The sequence below is a fragment of the Python bivittatus genome, unplaced genomic scaffold, assembly GCF_059951505.1.
Source record: "Python bivittatus isolate LINGU-HERP-01145 unplaced genomic scaffold, Pbiv_v1 ctg000340_np1212, whole genome shotgun sequence".
In the NCBI taxonomy this organism is placed as follows: Eukaryota; Metazoa; Chordata; class Lepidosauria; order Squamata; family Pythonidae; genus Python; species Python bivittatus.
Genome location: NW_028277056.1, coordinates 12,356,530 through 12,372,396, shown reverse-complemented (window position 1 = coordinate 12,372,396; position 15,867 = coordinate 12,356,530). Strand labels below are relative to the sequence as shown.

At 43.4% G+C, this 15,867-nt stretch overlaps 1 protein-coding gene across 2 annotated transcripts; it reads left to right on the top strand.

The window, feature by feature from the left end:
• Positions 1 to 2,434: 2,434 nt before the first annotated feature.
• VSTM5 (V-set and transmembrane domain containing 5) lies at positions 2,435 to 15,611 on the top strand. 2 transcript variants are annotated; one of them, XM_088140568.1, is made up of 4 exons: positions 2,435 to 2,920; positions 10,062 to 10,394; positions 11,589 to 11,726; positions 15,200 to 15,611. In XM_088140568.1, exons 1-4 carry the CDS (start codon positions 2,830 to 2,832, stop codon positions 15,241 to 15,243), a joined length of 606 nt encoding a protein of 201 aa, XP_087996694.1. In that variant the 5' UTR covers positions 2,435 to 2,829; the 3' UTR covers positions 15,244 to 15,611. The 2 variants fall into 2 exon arrangements, with proteins under 2 accessions (XP_087996694.1, XP_015744689.3); XM_015889203.3 differs by lacking the exon at positions 2,435 to 2,920 and adding an exon at positions 2,949 to 3,454.
• Positions 15,612 to 15,867: the final 256 nt, after the last annotated feature.

The following is a 15,867-nucleotide window of genomic DNA, read 5'->3' as shown; positions in this document are numbered from 1 at the left end:
TGTCTCTCCAAATCTAGCCCTAGTACAACACCCTAAACCAGTGTTTCTCAATCTTGGCAACTTGAAGATGTGTGGACTTCAACTCCCAGAAATCCTGTCAGCATGCCAATGTGGTCTGCTGCTCTTCCTGAGTAACTTCTTACTCAGTGCCCTTGATAATAATTTGAAGAAAATATACGGTGTCCAGGCCAAGTATGGAACAACCTATGTAGCTGCTATCCTGGCCAATACTAGTTTATTATACTGGAAAAATTAGCACTGGCCCAGTTGGGTTGGAAGAGTTAGGGAAGATTTACAAAATATTAAGAAAAGGGAAAAAAAAAATCTCTATTATACAGTGGTACCTCGGGTCACGAACGCTTCTGTTCACGACCAATTCGGGTCACGAACAGATCCGTTCGCAAAATTTTGCTTCCGTTCGCAAACGCCGGATCGGGTGACAAACAGGATCCGCGGCCATTTTCCCTCCCGTGACACGTGGTCGTGGCTTCCTGTAGGGAGGGGGACTCTCCCTCCAAGCAGTAACCGCCTCCCCACCCACCTTCCTGTCCTCCACGCCAGAAGTCACGTCGAGCAAGGTTAGCGTTCTCTCTCTTCGTACTGTACTTTGTGTTATATTTTTGTGGTTTAAAAAAAAAATACATATGGTTCAGAACGGATTAACCGTAATTACATTGAACCTTATGGGAAAATTTGATTCGGGTCACGACCAGAGTCGCGGAACGAATTAAGTTCATGAACCGGGGTACCATGTACCATCAGTAATATTAAACAAGTACAATATATAAAGCCACTCTTGTATCAATTTGACACTTAAAACTCTATTATTATAGTCAATCCAGAAATTAACAAAAACAGCCCAAATGGTAAGTATGAACCAGAATTTTCAATCCATCTGAGACAGGCTGATAATCAGGCAAAATGTAGTGCTATAAAGCCTTTAGGTCAAGAGAAACCCACATTTTAGATGTGGCAGAAGTCTATGGGGAGAATTATAATCTATAAATGGTTTCCAAGTTAAAATAAGTATGTCTTATTTTTAAATATGAAGTTATGCGTAACATTGATGTATACTCTCAAACTTGGTATCCAATTCCTTTTTAACATGCATCGTTCAATTGCACACATATGAAAAGGGGCGGAGCTTCAATTGCTCAGTGGCAGGCATCTGCCACTTTTATGCTGTTGATCCCATCCTGTGGATTCCACCAAGTGTGGAAGTGCCCTATGTCCAAGGCAAGAAAGGAAAATTAACCCTCTTTGGGGCTTGGATACCACAACCTAACTCCGAAGAAGTAACTAAGACTTAGCATACAGCAGCGTTTCTTAAACTTTTTGCCCTCAGGACCCTTTCCCCCTTTTAAAAATTATGGAGGGCCCCAGAAATAAAAATTTGTTTACATGGGTTGTATTTATGGATATTTACTGAGCTAAAAATTAAAACTGACACATTGGTAGAATATTTATTTATTGAATCATGTAAAAATAACAATATTAAGCCCATTAGATATTAACACAAATAAAATATGTTCATGAAAAACCCCATATTTTTTAACAAATTAAAAATAATGAGAAGAGTGACATTGTTGCAAATATATTCAATATCAGGCAAATAATTTTGATTGGTGGAGTCCCGGGTGCTCTCTGAGCTTGGTTGTTTGATTGCAGACATTTCATTACCCGACTAGGTAACATGGACCCCTGAGATGGTTTGGGGGACCCCCAGGGGTCCTCAGACGTGTTGGGTACTTTGGGACACCCTGACCTGAAAATGACTCTTCTGGATGTGCACCCCCTCCTTGACCTACAGTACCCTCTGAAATGTGGGAATGGACTGGATGGGTCAGTGAAGTAGCACAGGAAAAGATAACGCATCATCCGATGCTGTGAAAGTATCTTGTCTTTAAATTATTAAAGACTGGTTTTTAATAATTGCCATGCCTTGCGCCCTGGAGATACCAGTGTATTAAATTATTAAAATTAGCAGTTTGAACCAAACTGACCAACAAGTGGAGTTGTTTGAACCCGCTTGAGATGCCTGGGCCAAGTAGATATGCCTGCCGTTCTCAAGTTTTTATCCCACCATTATTTTGCACAACTGAAGGCAGCGAACCAAATGTTCCCACCTCTATTTCCCCCACCACAACAGCCCTGTGAGGTAGGTTGGGCTGAGAGAAAGAGAGAGACTGGCCCAAAGTCACCCAGCCGGCACCCAGTCTCCTCTTTCTAGCCTGGTGCCTTCACCCCACAACAAACCTTTCTTCTCCCCTCCCCTCCTTCCTCTTCTCCTTTCCTTTCATGCCAGACGTATATAGTCGCCCACCTCACACAAGCCGGCTCTCTTGCACCCCCCGCTCTCCCCCCGGCTGTTTCCCAGGCCGCCCACGAGCCCCACGGCTGAGCATCTCCCTCCGAGGGGCGTCCCAGGCGCCGCCAGGGCCGGGAGAGAAGCCATCTTCTCATGGGCCCGCCAGGCAGCCAGACGGGCTGGGACGCTCGCTGCTCAGGGCGAACGCTGCGCTCGGCTAGTCGCTGGCCCTCCGCCAGCCGCAGCATAAATCAATAGCAGGACTGGGAGGGCGTCAGCCGCGATGGGAGGCGGCCTTCACCTCGCGGTTCAGCCGCTTCTCGGAGAAGGGAAGAGACGCGCCCGGAACGCGCTCGTTGTATGGGACCTCCGGCGCCAAAGACGGGCTTCTGGCACCTCCATGCCGGCGCGGGGGCAGGTCTGGGGAGAGGGGAGAATCCCGTACCCGCCCGACCCGCCTTCTGCCCCGTGGGCCCCGAGGATCGTCTGAGTGAGCCCTAGCAGCCCTCTCCCCCTTTCTGATGAGGCCTCTCGACCGCCCACAGCGCTGCCGACGAGGAGCCCGACTCGGCTTGGTGACTTTGTGCCTGGCCGCCGAGTGGGCGCTGCAAAGTGAGTGCCTCGCGCGCCACGCCGCGCAGTCCTGGCTGCGTCCTTTCTCCGGGGAGACCCCCTTCGTGACCTCCCCCCTCCCCGCCCCGCCCCGCGGCGTCTTTTTCGCAAGGACGTTGAACAGGTGCGGGGAGGCAGCGGTGGGAAAGGGGCGCCTGTTGCATTTCTGCCTGGCGTCGGATCCAAACCCGGGTCAGATCCAAGCCATTCGCGAACATATGTTTTTGGAACAAGGCATTCGCGGCTGTTTGGGTCCCCCTCCCCTCCCCTCCCCTCCCCTCCCCTCCTCCTTCTTCCCCCTCCCCCCCAGCTGCTCGGGTATTGGCATGAAAAGCTCCAAGTCAGTTTTACTTTCTTCACCCCATCCTGTGGGTTCCTATTCGGTGCTCGGCAGGATTGCCATGCCTTGCGCCCTGGAGATAGCAGTATTTACGCACAGGCGGCTGGTTGCAGCAGAGGCGGGCAGCGGGAGCTTTGCTAAAATATCTAAGAAAAGGAAGCCGGGAGGGAGCGATGTGGTGAAGGGAGATGAAGGTAAAGTGAAAGCAACGGAAAAGAATCGGGGTTGTAAATACTGTAGTGAGAAAGGGTGTGATTGGCGACTAGCTAAATAAGCAGGAGCGCTCCACGTTGTGTCGTTTTATTGCTGGCTTCACGTGGCGACAGATTTCTTTTGCCCTCAGTTCAAGCCTTCTGAGCCTGTAGTTAAAACCATTTCTTGTGGCAGTGAGTTCCAGAGGTTGCCACTAGGTAATAAACCTTACTTTGCTGTTCTGTTACCAGTGAAGGTTCGGGGTGGCTCTTTGCATTCTGAGAAAGGGAAATAGTTTAGTATCTCCTGTCGCTCTGCACCATTTGCTATTTTTTGTAAACTTCCAAAACTTCATTACGTTTGATAAACTTTGCCCACCCCGCAAGTCATTTTTCTTTTGAACTAAAAAGTACCGCATGCCTTTTTTCATTTTCTTTTTAGGGCTGTACTTCAGTTCCTGGATCATTCATTCTGATCCTGCTTTCTGTAGGTTTTCCCTCCTGAGATACCCTTTGAAATAGGGTGACACAAACATCCAGACAGTAACTGAGAGCCAGTGTAATGTAGGGATTAAGGTGTTGGCCGTGTGTCCGGGAGATCTGGTCAAAGTCCCTATTTGATCATGGAGTTGAGCTCACTGGAATACTTTGACCCAGTCATTTTCTCTTGCAGAGTTCTTGTGGGGATAAAACAAGATTCCAGAGAAGAGGCAGGATATAAATGAAGTAAATAAATAATCACAGGTCATCCTCATCATCTACTAACAGTCATCAGCGAATTGACTTTTTATCCCAAGTCCTTTCCTGGTATTTATTTTTATTTTATATTGTATTTCATTATTTTATTGATTTGTAAAGCCACTCATCTCAACAAGGAACTCTGCGCGGTCACTAATTTTCAACATGCAAGCAGCTCTTAAAGGCTATGGAAATGAGTGGGGGGGAGAATGCAAGCTTATCGTAGCTACATTCCTGCCCCACCTTCTTTCCAATTTCTTCTCTTCCCCTCCCTTTTTTCTTTGTGGTGAGACATCATTGTTAGCTGGGCTGGGCAACATGTAGCACTGGATAGGGCATTACACTTATCTGAATTTGGCATGGACATGAATACAAGTCGGGGACTTCTGTTATTTTGTTTGCTGGAGTAGAATAATCCAGAGAAAAATTGGAATGCAGTGTCCCATGTTGGAAGACTAGTTGCAGGAAAGTTATTTGTACTATTTTGAGAGTAAAAGCTAGGATACGCAGGACTGATCTGGAGCTTTGCAGCTAAGTTAGAAACATGGTGGTTTTATGCAAATTCCAGCTTTCAGTTTACACTTCTCGGGCACAGGCACATGGATAGATATAGGATTAACTGCATCTTGATCACTAAAACACAGCTGCTCTGTTCCCATAACTTGCTATGTCCAAACGAATAAGAACTTATTTTTATTGGCTTACTAAGCTGCTAAGACATTGGCTGGGTTTGCATAACACTTTAGCCTAATCTAGCATCTTGTGCAAACCCAGGATGTTGAAAGCAAACTTAGATGCCTTCTGACATAACAATGGGCACTTTTTCTTCTGTGGGGGCCACAGTTGCCAGAGACTGGAGCTGAAGTGAGCAATGAAGAGGGATATCCACCTGCTTTCTGACACCATCTTTTTATCTTTGTGACACTCTGTGCATCCTCTCCAGGGGTGTCCACAAGGTATGGCTCAAAAAGTTAAGGTGGTAGCCACAAAGTGCAGTTAATGTTCCACCAAAGAGGTAGAGCTTCAATTACACCATTGTGGCTGCCATTTTGCCTTTTTTGACCTAACCCCATGGACACTTCCAAGCAGCAAGCTGCAACCAAGAGATGGATAGCTTGTACAGAGGTCTAAACTGATCTCTTTCGCAGGAGGTTCAAAACTGAGCTAAGGGGTTCCAGTGCTTAATAGGTAGACTGGCACATGGACTGTATGTAAACTAGAGTGTTTTTCATGTACATCTTTAGCAACACCTATGTGCACTTGATGCATGTGTGAATAAGACTCAGAGCCTCACCAACCTGAATTCTACTCCCCCCCCACTTCCACATACCTGTTAATTGTTTTTGGTTGCCCACTCTTAGGGAAACTGGGGCTAGCCAAAGGGAATTACAGAGACAAGCCAAACGCATCTAGGTGGCTGTTTTTATGTCAATAAATCTACTCTCTGCCTGGGTAGAAAAGAGCAGACATAAATACCACCCTAAAATGTAAATCTGTAATTTTCAGACAATACCAATAAATAGCAAAAGGTGGACAATAGCAAAGATAGATTAAAAAAAGTTTTAAAAAGCAATACAGGTAGTCCTTGTTTAGCGACTGCCTCGTTCAGTGACTTTGCAGTTACAACCATGATGAAAAAGTAACTTTACAACCACTCCTCGCATTTATGACCTTTGCAGGTCTGTAAAGCAAAGGAAAGCTGAAGTAAGATCATAAGCACACTTGTGGTTTCACTTAGCGACTGTTTCACTTAATGACTGAGTAGCTTGGCCCAAATGTAGTTGCTAAACAAGGACTACCTGTAGTAGGTAAAATTCATATTCAACTCCTGGTAACTGGTTTGGCATAGCCATGCTGTTTTCTTGGCAGCAGAACAGAGGTGGTTTGCCCTTATCTTCTAGTTAAGTTTTCTGATTCCCAGTCTAGTCTTCAGGTTTGGGATTACCTAGTGCTCTCCCAACCAAATATTAATTAAGTCCAACCAACTTGGTTTTTTTGAGATCACCCAAGATGCTGCCACCAGCTCAGTAGGAAAAGGTTAGAATTATCCCAACATACTGTATTAAAGATTGAGCAAGTTTTTGTTCAGGCTTTGTGTGGATGGAAACGTACAGTAAACCACCCCAATGGGGTGAAATCTTGTACCACTTAATTGTTGGATTTTCAGCTATGGAGGAAACCATTTGTTCTAACTGCTAGATTGAATTAACCCAAGTATTTTTGGCTGAGCGATTAAGTAGGATTTGAGAGTTCTAGATCTCAATCTGCCTATAAAGAGATAGTTGGGAGAGTCACTATTCATTGGTCTACGTTTCCAGAAAAGATTAACCATATAGGCTACTCTGATCTCTCTGAAAGCCACATGGCCTATACATACAGTGACCATATGTCCTTTGTTAAAAAGGACAGTCCTTTATTTCAGAAATCTGTCCTTTAGATTAATTTAATTTAATTATTTATTTTCTGGGTTTTGCTCTTGACTTTTCCTTTGTAAAGCAAAGTTATAAACGATTAGATTTTTTTTTAATCCTAATGATCCTCTTTCAGATTTGTCCCTTTCTCAGGTTTGTCCTTTATATTTTCCAAGAAAACATGGTCACTGTACCTAGACATGAATAAATAATAAGGCAGCATTGAAAATTAATGTCCATTGTGCTAATATAAGAACTACCTGGTGTTCTTGTTTTCTGATTCCTGATCTCAAGTCCAAATAACTGCTGCTTTTAAATCATTTTAAGAGCAGAGGCATAACTAGTTTTTCTGGTCAATGGCAGGTTGAATGATCACTGGGGGCGGGAGAGGTAGGATTTAAGAGGCGTAATCTGCGCCTTCTCAAAAAGTCTTTTTTCCTACCCTGAGATCCTTCCATGAGTCCCTGCAGAGCAAAATGTCTTGTCTTTTTCTACACAAATGCCAAATCACAAATCCAAAATACGCAGAGCAATTGTGTGGAGAAAAGTGTTGCATTTGCAGATTTCCAGGCAGAAATGACTGCATGCCAGTTCTGGTCCCTCGGTTTCTTTCCCAAAGGACAAACATTTCTGGGAGCAGAGTTTGCAAGATAGGAAGTATATCTGGAAATTCAGCTGTCATGTCAAGGAGAGATTGTTTTTAGTGAAGGAATACAAAAGGAATGCTGTAATGGTCTGTGAGAATAACCTTGAGCAGTTTCTCAAACTTGGCCGCTTTAAGATGTGTGGACTTCAGCTCCCAGAATTCCCCAGCCCACATGTGGGCTGGGGAATTCTGGGAGCTGAAGTCCACACATCTTAAAGTGGCTGAGGTTGGGAAACACTGATCTTGAGAGACGGGGAAGAGCCACAGCCTACCATCATGCAAAAGGTCTCTCAGCCCACAGAAGGAAAAGGGGCGTGGAAAGCATTTCAGAAGGGACCCTCCTTAGTTTTCTAGAGAGTAAAAGGAAAGGAGGGGAAAAATATTTTCAGTCTTGCAAGTTTCTGTTACTGTAATCTTACAATAAAGGTAGCATGCTTTGTCCTTTAGCAAAGGAATTATGTTGTTGTTCTTTCCTGATAGACTAATTACGATTGTTTGCGTATTTTCTTTCTGTGGCACTTGGTACCACAAAAGTATTGTTCTGCAATTGGAGGTAGAGAATTACAACTCATTTTTGCAGAGAAGGCAGCCTGGAATGCGGCCTCCCTGTTCTTTTCCTGTGCATCCTACAGATCTATTGGCAGGCAAATGAGTCATTAAGAGAAGCTTCCCTCGTCTCAGTACTTAATCTGACAAGTTCATGTTCTCTAGAAACATAGTGATTCCTAATTTAAATAAGATTTAAATTCGAAACAATGAGTCAAGTGGATGGAGTGAGAAATCACGTCTGACAACATCTGGAGCTATTTGTTCCATTGATGGTGAAGATGCACTTCTGAAAAAAATCCTGCAGAATTGTTTTTGTTCCATAGTTATTCAATCCTGGCCACGTTTACCAGAAACAACAGGATTTGGTGTCAGAAATCCATCAGTGCAATATGCTCATAAAAATTAATTTTACTTTCCTAGCCAACCTTTCATAATTTTATTTTCATATTCAACCCTTCCTGACAAACTGAAAGCAACATCAGTGAATTCATCTGTGCAAAAAAATCTTCTAATGGATATTAGCGTGAGAGACCGGCTCCCCCAGCACACTTTGTGTGTGAGTCTTTCCAGCTCCAAAGTTTTATTCGATTACCTAAGCTCAGGAGACATGCAAATCTGGCCCTTGTCAACTCCTGTACACAACCATGTTATCCTCAATAGGAGACTTAAGAGCAGATTTCTCCAGGTCATTCAATGGCTGGAATTCCATTCCATTCCAATAGCCCTTATAAGTAGAAGTTGATCAAAGGTTTTCAAGTTGAGCACAAAAACATCCTTGTAGTTTTCTTAGCAACAATTTTGAAGTGGTTTACCATTGCCTTCCTCCAGAATGTTTTTTCAGCTTCCCAGTCTGAGATTCCCTAGTCTCTCCCACCCAGTTACTAACCAGGACCAACTCTGCTTAGTTGGGTATTGCTATGTCTAGCTAGATTCCAAAGAACTACCAACTATGCTGGTTGGGGTGGCTTTCTTACTTGCAGTTTACATTGGCATTGTTCTGCATGGCAACTCCTGTTCTTTCATTCGTTGATCAAACACTACAGCCCTTTTCTTTCCTCCAGCCCAGAATATAAATAGTCTTATGATGATCTTTCTATTCCTGGACCCAGCTAGCTTTTCCTACTTTAGCCAATAAGGTCCTATCACAGCAACAAGGTATGAAAAAAGCAGTAGAGCTTTACTGCTCTTTTTCAGGGAAACATGGTTGGGTAACCTGTTGTTGTTGATGTGACATGTGTCCTGGGCATGAAAGAAGGATTTCTTTGGCATGATTGCAGTTATTTGATTGTCATTATCCTCAGGTGTCATTGTTCTTTGTGTTTTTATTCCTTATTTTTGTTTTGATACTTTTCACTCCTACGTTTGCCATCCAAAGTCACCATTGCGAGATGGGTGGCTATATAAATCAATATATTAAATAAATAAAAATCATCAGACTTTATCCGGGAAGATGCTTCAGGTGCCCGCATAGCAGATTCAGATTGTGATAGGACCTTCCCACTGCTTCAGCCCTTCCTTCCTGATGATCCACAGGGTAGCATAGGCTCCCTGCTTATTGGGTAGCCCTTTCTTTCCCCTAGTCAAGATCCACAGGATAAAATCTTTATCATCCTTCATGCCTGTGCACATGCACACACACACAAACGAAGCCCTGGCCTCCAATCAGTTCTTGTGGAGTTGTTGATTGACTTTCCAGGTTCTCCTGAAACAAAAAGCAGATGGTGATAGAGGAGAATACCCTGGCATCTAAAGTTAGGGACTGGCCAGCAGTAACCTAAAGTAGTCAATGGTTGGGTAGAACCCACCCCTTGACAGTATCATCTACTGGAGTGTGGACATCTACTGGATGTGTGGACTTCCACTCCCATGTTGGCCGGGGAATTCTGGGAGTGGAAGTCCATACATCTTAAAGTTGCTGAGATTGAGAAACCCTGATACTGCGTCACCAAGGAAGCATCATAGATTGTATTCACAGCAAAAACTATGTCCAAAAAAGAAAGAAAACCACTATAAAACTGAAACTGATAAACATGATGTTCTGTTTTTTCCATAGCAAGTTGGGGACAAGATGAAGGCAATGACTTGAAGACATAGTATTTAAAAATGGTTTGTGGATATCTTCATGCCATGGTTAAAGGGATATGAAGATGAGCCTTTTAGTCCAAAAAAACAAAAAGAGAAAAACTTAAATGGGTCATCAGACTGACAGGGGACATTCACTTGGTGAAGTTTGCTTTACCGTAATGCCTCTTGTTTGATTTTTCAGCTCAAGGAGGAGAAATATCCTTACTAGTATCACAACCGAACATCAATAGTTCCGTGGCTGAGAACGTTTTGCTGTCAGTAGCCTACACTGGTGAGACAAGCCCAGTGATTGAGTGGAAACACACATCAGCAAGTGGTACAACGAAAATAGCAGAATGGAAGCCTGGCATTTACGCCAACATATCCAGCAGTTACAAAGACAGAGTGAACATTTATGAAAATGGCTCTCTGCAGCTGCTGAAGGTGGCTATTAAAGACGCCGGTTATTACTTAGTCACGGTGAGAGACGAGTTGGGAATCATCATATATGGCACCATCCTGTTGAATGTTTATGGTATGGAATGAAAGGACCTCATCTTTTCTCTAATGTCCGATGCCCAAATTTAGCAGACGTGGGCCCTCTTCAGATTTATGAGCTTTACTTTCTAATAGAACTTCAGAGTCCATCTATCGGAAGTAAATTCCCAGCATGATAGCTAGTAGACCAAGAGCTAGGTGGGAAATAGTGGCTTGATCTGATAGCCAGTGTTAGTTATTTTTAATTTATTTACAGGGCTTTATAGGTCTGCTCCAATCAGCTGGTCCTGAGTGGTATACAAATGTGTAGTTTGGGTGAACACAAATACACAATAACCAAAAATTAAAACCAGAAACATGGAGTATAAATGACTATGTGCACCAGAAATGAGATATTCCAAAACAATAATCATAACAATAGTTGCTCATCCAGAAAGGCAGTGATAACAGTTCTGCTGCCAAACCTTGGTGAAATAACAAAGGGATGTCCACAGGGTGTGGTCAAAAAAGTCAAGATGGTGGTGGTGGTGGTGTGATTGAAGCGCTGTTTTTTATTTCGGAACAAACCATGGAAATTGCCAGGATGAAAAGAGAAGCCAAAGCCAACAATGACAGAGATCTCAGGAAGGAACTTAAAAAAGAATTTCAGAGAGTTGTAGACAGAGGTTCAGTTGCATTGTTCCAGACACCATCTTGACTTTTTTGACTATACTGTGTGGACGCCCCTGTCACTGACTTTCTGGAGGTGGGGGCGAGCATCTGAATTTTCTATTCCATACATGGGCAGGGCTTTGATTATACCACGCCCACCATTTTGCAAATTTTGACCTACTTCTGCAGATGACCGTAGGCAGATACCTAGAGACCAAGAATGTTCCAGGAATTTCTGTCTCTCACTTACAATATTATAACCCTAATATTAATCCAGGACTGTATCTACAAAACCCATACACTTCTAAGTAAAGCAAACAGCATGGGCCAACATCTGCTCAAAGCTAACCCTTCTGTATTAATTTTTTAAATATAATTATTTTCTTGTTCCTTGAAGTCTTAGGAGGAAAAAGTGGGTACGTGTGTGTGTGTGTGGTGCAAGAGAGAGGGAGAAAAAAAATGGCAAAGAAAAATCAAGGAAGGTTGATGGAAGGCCGGAATTGCTTTTCCCAGCAGCTTAAGTGTAGCTGATGCATCTGTGTGGTCCAACCTTACTGCATTATGTGTCTCCCTTCCTTAGAAATTCTGTACGAAGACTTGCATTTTGTGGTTGTCGTCTCTGCCTTTCTCGGTACTGCGTCCGCTGTTCTGATCTGCTTGATGTGGCTGTGCAATAAATCTATGCACTTTCTGCAACCAGAGAGGCAGCAACTCAGAGGTAATGCTCATTTAACATCACAGACTCTCTTTCCCGATTAGGGAAGGAAAATCCCAAGTCTTCTTGCTGGGTTTTGTTGTGCTAAAGTTTCCTGTTCACATTTCTTACCTTCAGAGGATGCCTTTTAAAATGTGTGTGTGTGTGTTTGCCTTTGAGTCAGTGTTGACTCCAGACAAGTCCCTTCAGTTTTCTTGGCAAGATTTCAGAAGTGGTTTGCCATTGCCTGCTTCCTGGGGCTGAATGACTGGCCCAAGGTCACTCAGCTGGCTTCGTGCCTAAGGTGGGATTAGAACTCACAGTCTCCCGGTTTTGAGCCTGGTGCCTTAACCACTATACCAAACTAACTCTCTTAAAATGTAGTTATTTGTTATTCTGTTTCTTTGTTTTTGACAAGCATGCTGTGTGAATCCAGCCATGGCTTCAGTTTGAGATAATTAACTCTAATTAATGTAATAAAACATAATTGAGAAAACCATGGTTTAGCATGATACGTGGTTTATTTAGCTTTGGCTTTTTTTTTAAATGAGAAAACATTCTGCTGGATCATGATTTGCTTTAATCTTGTTGAATGAGCCAACAAAGAAGAAAAGATCCCATAGGATGCTTGAGTAAAAATACTTACGGAAGAAGTGCCATTAAAAAAAAAAAATGCATGCTTTCAATAATTATTTTTGACTCAGGCTTCCTATGGGATTTTTATCTTTTTTTCCCATCTGCAGATTGTTTGCAGAATCTCTTTTGATTGTTCGTTGCTGAACAAGCCACAGCTGACTGGGATTCATTTCTCACCCTAAGCTGAAAGCAAATGCCACAGTGGCTTTGTGTAATGCCTAATTCCAGGGGGTCTAGATGGAGAACAAAACTGATGGAGTGGCTGTGGGTTCTGGGCTCCTACGTATCTGGGGTTTTACCATCTTTGGTTCTGGATGGGGTGGCGCTACCCAGACAGACCTGGTGCGCAGTCTGGGGGTCCTCCTGGACTCACAACTCCTGCTTGAGGAGCAGGTAGCAGTCGTGGCCAAGAGAGCCTTTGCTTGACTCCATGTTGTGTGCCAGTTGTATCCCTTCCTGGATTGGGAAGCCCTTCTCTTGGCCACTCATGCCCTGGTCTTCTCCCGCATGGTCTACTGCAGTGCGCTCTACATGAGGCTACCCTTGAAAAGTATCTGGAAGCTGCACTAGCACAGAATGTGGCAGCGCAGGGAGTTTTGGGTGCCCCCAGGACTGCGCATATGACACCTCTGCTGTGTGAGCTGCACTGGGTGCCAGTCTGCTTCCGGGTCCAATTCAGGGTGTTGGTTATGACCTTTAAAGGGGCCCAGGTTTGTTGAAGAACCGCCTCATCCCAGTTACATTGACCTGTGCCACCCGGTCCAGCAGGAAGGGCATGTTGCAGACCCCGTTGGCTAGAGAATTTCGGCTGGCGGAGTCTAGGAGGAGAGCCTTTTCTGCCCCCGCTCTGTGGAATATCTTGCCCCCCGAGGTCAGATTGGCCCCCAGTCTTCTGGCCTTTCAGAAGAGCCTTAAGACCTCTCTCTGTCGACTGGCTTGGAGATCTAATGGGGACTCCTGACACTGGGGGATGTTGGTGCCCTGAGGATGCTCTCTCCACTTTTCAACTGCATTTGCGGTCTTTTTAATTTTGTTTTGTGTTTTTAACTGTTTCTATGCTTTTTATGTGTGAGCCACCTAGAGTCACTTGTATAGTGAGATGGCTGGCATACAAGTTTGATTTATAAATAAATATAAAATAAACATCTGCCAGTGAATATTCACTCTTAGGTAAATACACCAGCATGCAAAAATGACAGGTCCAAAGACCAAAAACAGTTCAACATTCAGGCAGTAGAAAAGGGGGGGGGGAGCTCCATTCGCTTCCTGTACTCCTTCTTTCCTCTCCCTGATTTCTAAGCTCTGCATCTCTTTGCCTTGAAGCTATTTAGAATCACTGACTTGGAAGAAACAATTTAGACCAGTGTTTCTCAACCTCAGCAACTTTGAGAAGCTGGCTGGGGAATTCTGGGAGTTGAAGTCCACACATCTTAAAGTTGCTGAGGCTGAGAAACATTGATTTAGACCATGAGTCCACCCTCAAGGAGGAATCCAAATCAAAGCATCATAAACAGCTATGGAAACCTCCCTCTGTTCTGGGTAATTGCTTCCACTGTCAAACTTCTTGTATTGTAGAAGTTTCTCCTACCATTCAAGAAGAAACTGCTTTTTTTAAAACCAAACCTATAAGGAACAGTTAAAGAATTGGGATATATTTAGCTTACGGAAGAGATGACTGTGGGGAGATATGCTAGCAGTCTTTAAACATATGGCAGGCTGCCTTATCCTCTGTTGCCCCAGAAAGAAGGACCAGTGGCTCCAGACTACAGAGGAGGAGGTTCAGGCTAGATGTCAGGAGGAAATTCCTGACTATTCATTGAGCCAGAATTTTTGCTGCTGGCTTGAGAATCCTCAAAAAGGGGGTCATCCCTCAAAAGTTCAGGCAGAGCAAATGTTCAGGTTAGGCTCCACTGAGCACTGAGATGGTTGCAGGTGGCCTGAATGAAAAACAAAAGCACCTCCAACCATTTTAGATCCCTCATTTTCAAATATGTAAAATCTTTGGCAAGGCCTTCCTTGGGAATTGGAAAATCAAGTCAAGGTGGGAGTCCTAATTGACTTTTTTGCAGACAACCCAGCAAGACTGCTTTTCTTTTAAAGCTGGCGTTTATTCTTCTGCACAAGGCAGTATTGTCTCTTTCAAGCACCTTCAGTATTTCTTTTCCAAAGAGGTCAGCTGAAGACACTGGGATCTTTTCTGTCACGAGAATTAGGCCCCAAAATCAATTACCTTGTAAATAATCCTACCTCCACCCCCAGCACTACAGAATTGATAAAGTCTCTATTCTGGAGCCCCCCTCTTCTAGCATGTGTTTGCCACCCCCCCGCCTTTCTTTCCATGGGAGAGGCCAGGTTTCCCATGTGGGAGACCCCTGAGAAGTCTGGAAAAGCCTTAACTTCATCCCTCCTCCCTTTTCCACGGTTTTTCCTGCAGCCCTCTCTTAACAATAGAGCAGATCAGAAAATATAGCAGGACTTCATATACTAAATGAGAACAACACTGGGTTGTGTATTCCATGTGGTTATGTATATGCAAGGTTTATGTTTTGGGCCAGAAGTGAATATAATGACTGACGTGGCTTCCACATTTTTTAAAAAAAATCTGTACTAAAGGCAGAAATTGAAGGCCTGATCTCAACTGGAAGGAAATTAAAGAGTTGGAATTAATCAGTAGAGATTTGGAAAGCAATACAATCCAGAGTATAGCCAGTCCTGTCAACTCTAGTCCTTCATTCACTAATTTTCCATGCATTTCTACTACACTCAAGAAGTTAGTGTACAATCAGTCCAACTAGGTCTTTGTTTCTGAACGCTCCCTTGCCATCTGATCTTCACCAACAGTGTTCTCCTTTCATTTACAGTAAGCGAAACTGAAGAGACCGAGCTACAAACAATGGGGTGTTAGCTGTAGGATATTTAAAGACACAAATCAGTGTTCTACCTCAAGAAGAAGCAAAGCATGAAAAACATGATGGTTGGTATATAAAAGACTGGGCATATCGATTTTGTTAAATGATATTTTCTGAAGCAAAAAAGGCAAAGGCCCACAAAGGTGATCCATGGAAACTTTGGGAGATGCTGTCCTTTCCATATCATAATTTATAATGGACACATTTCAAGAAAAGACTCACTGTTCCTACTGTTTCACCCACCCATTCACAAGACACCTAATTCTCTCTGATAATATCAAGATGCCAGAACACAAGAGGATGTTCCAGAAACATAGCCACAAAAGCCTTGAATACTACAGGGAGCCGAAGACTTTTTTTTCTTTTTTAGAAAAGCTGCAATTCTTTATTAAATTATATTTAAACAAACATTATCATGGTTTTAGGTTCCAACTACCACCAACATCAAAGAGTTACTGATGGATTCTTAAAAAAAAAACAACAGAATATTATTATCTGGAAATTTGTGGTATCACTAACTGTCCAGCATTTGATGATAGTAATGTTAAACATTCCATTTATTTTTGTATTTCCCCTAATTGCATCCTTATTACCAAGTTGGGTTTGGATCTTAACCTGGA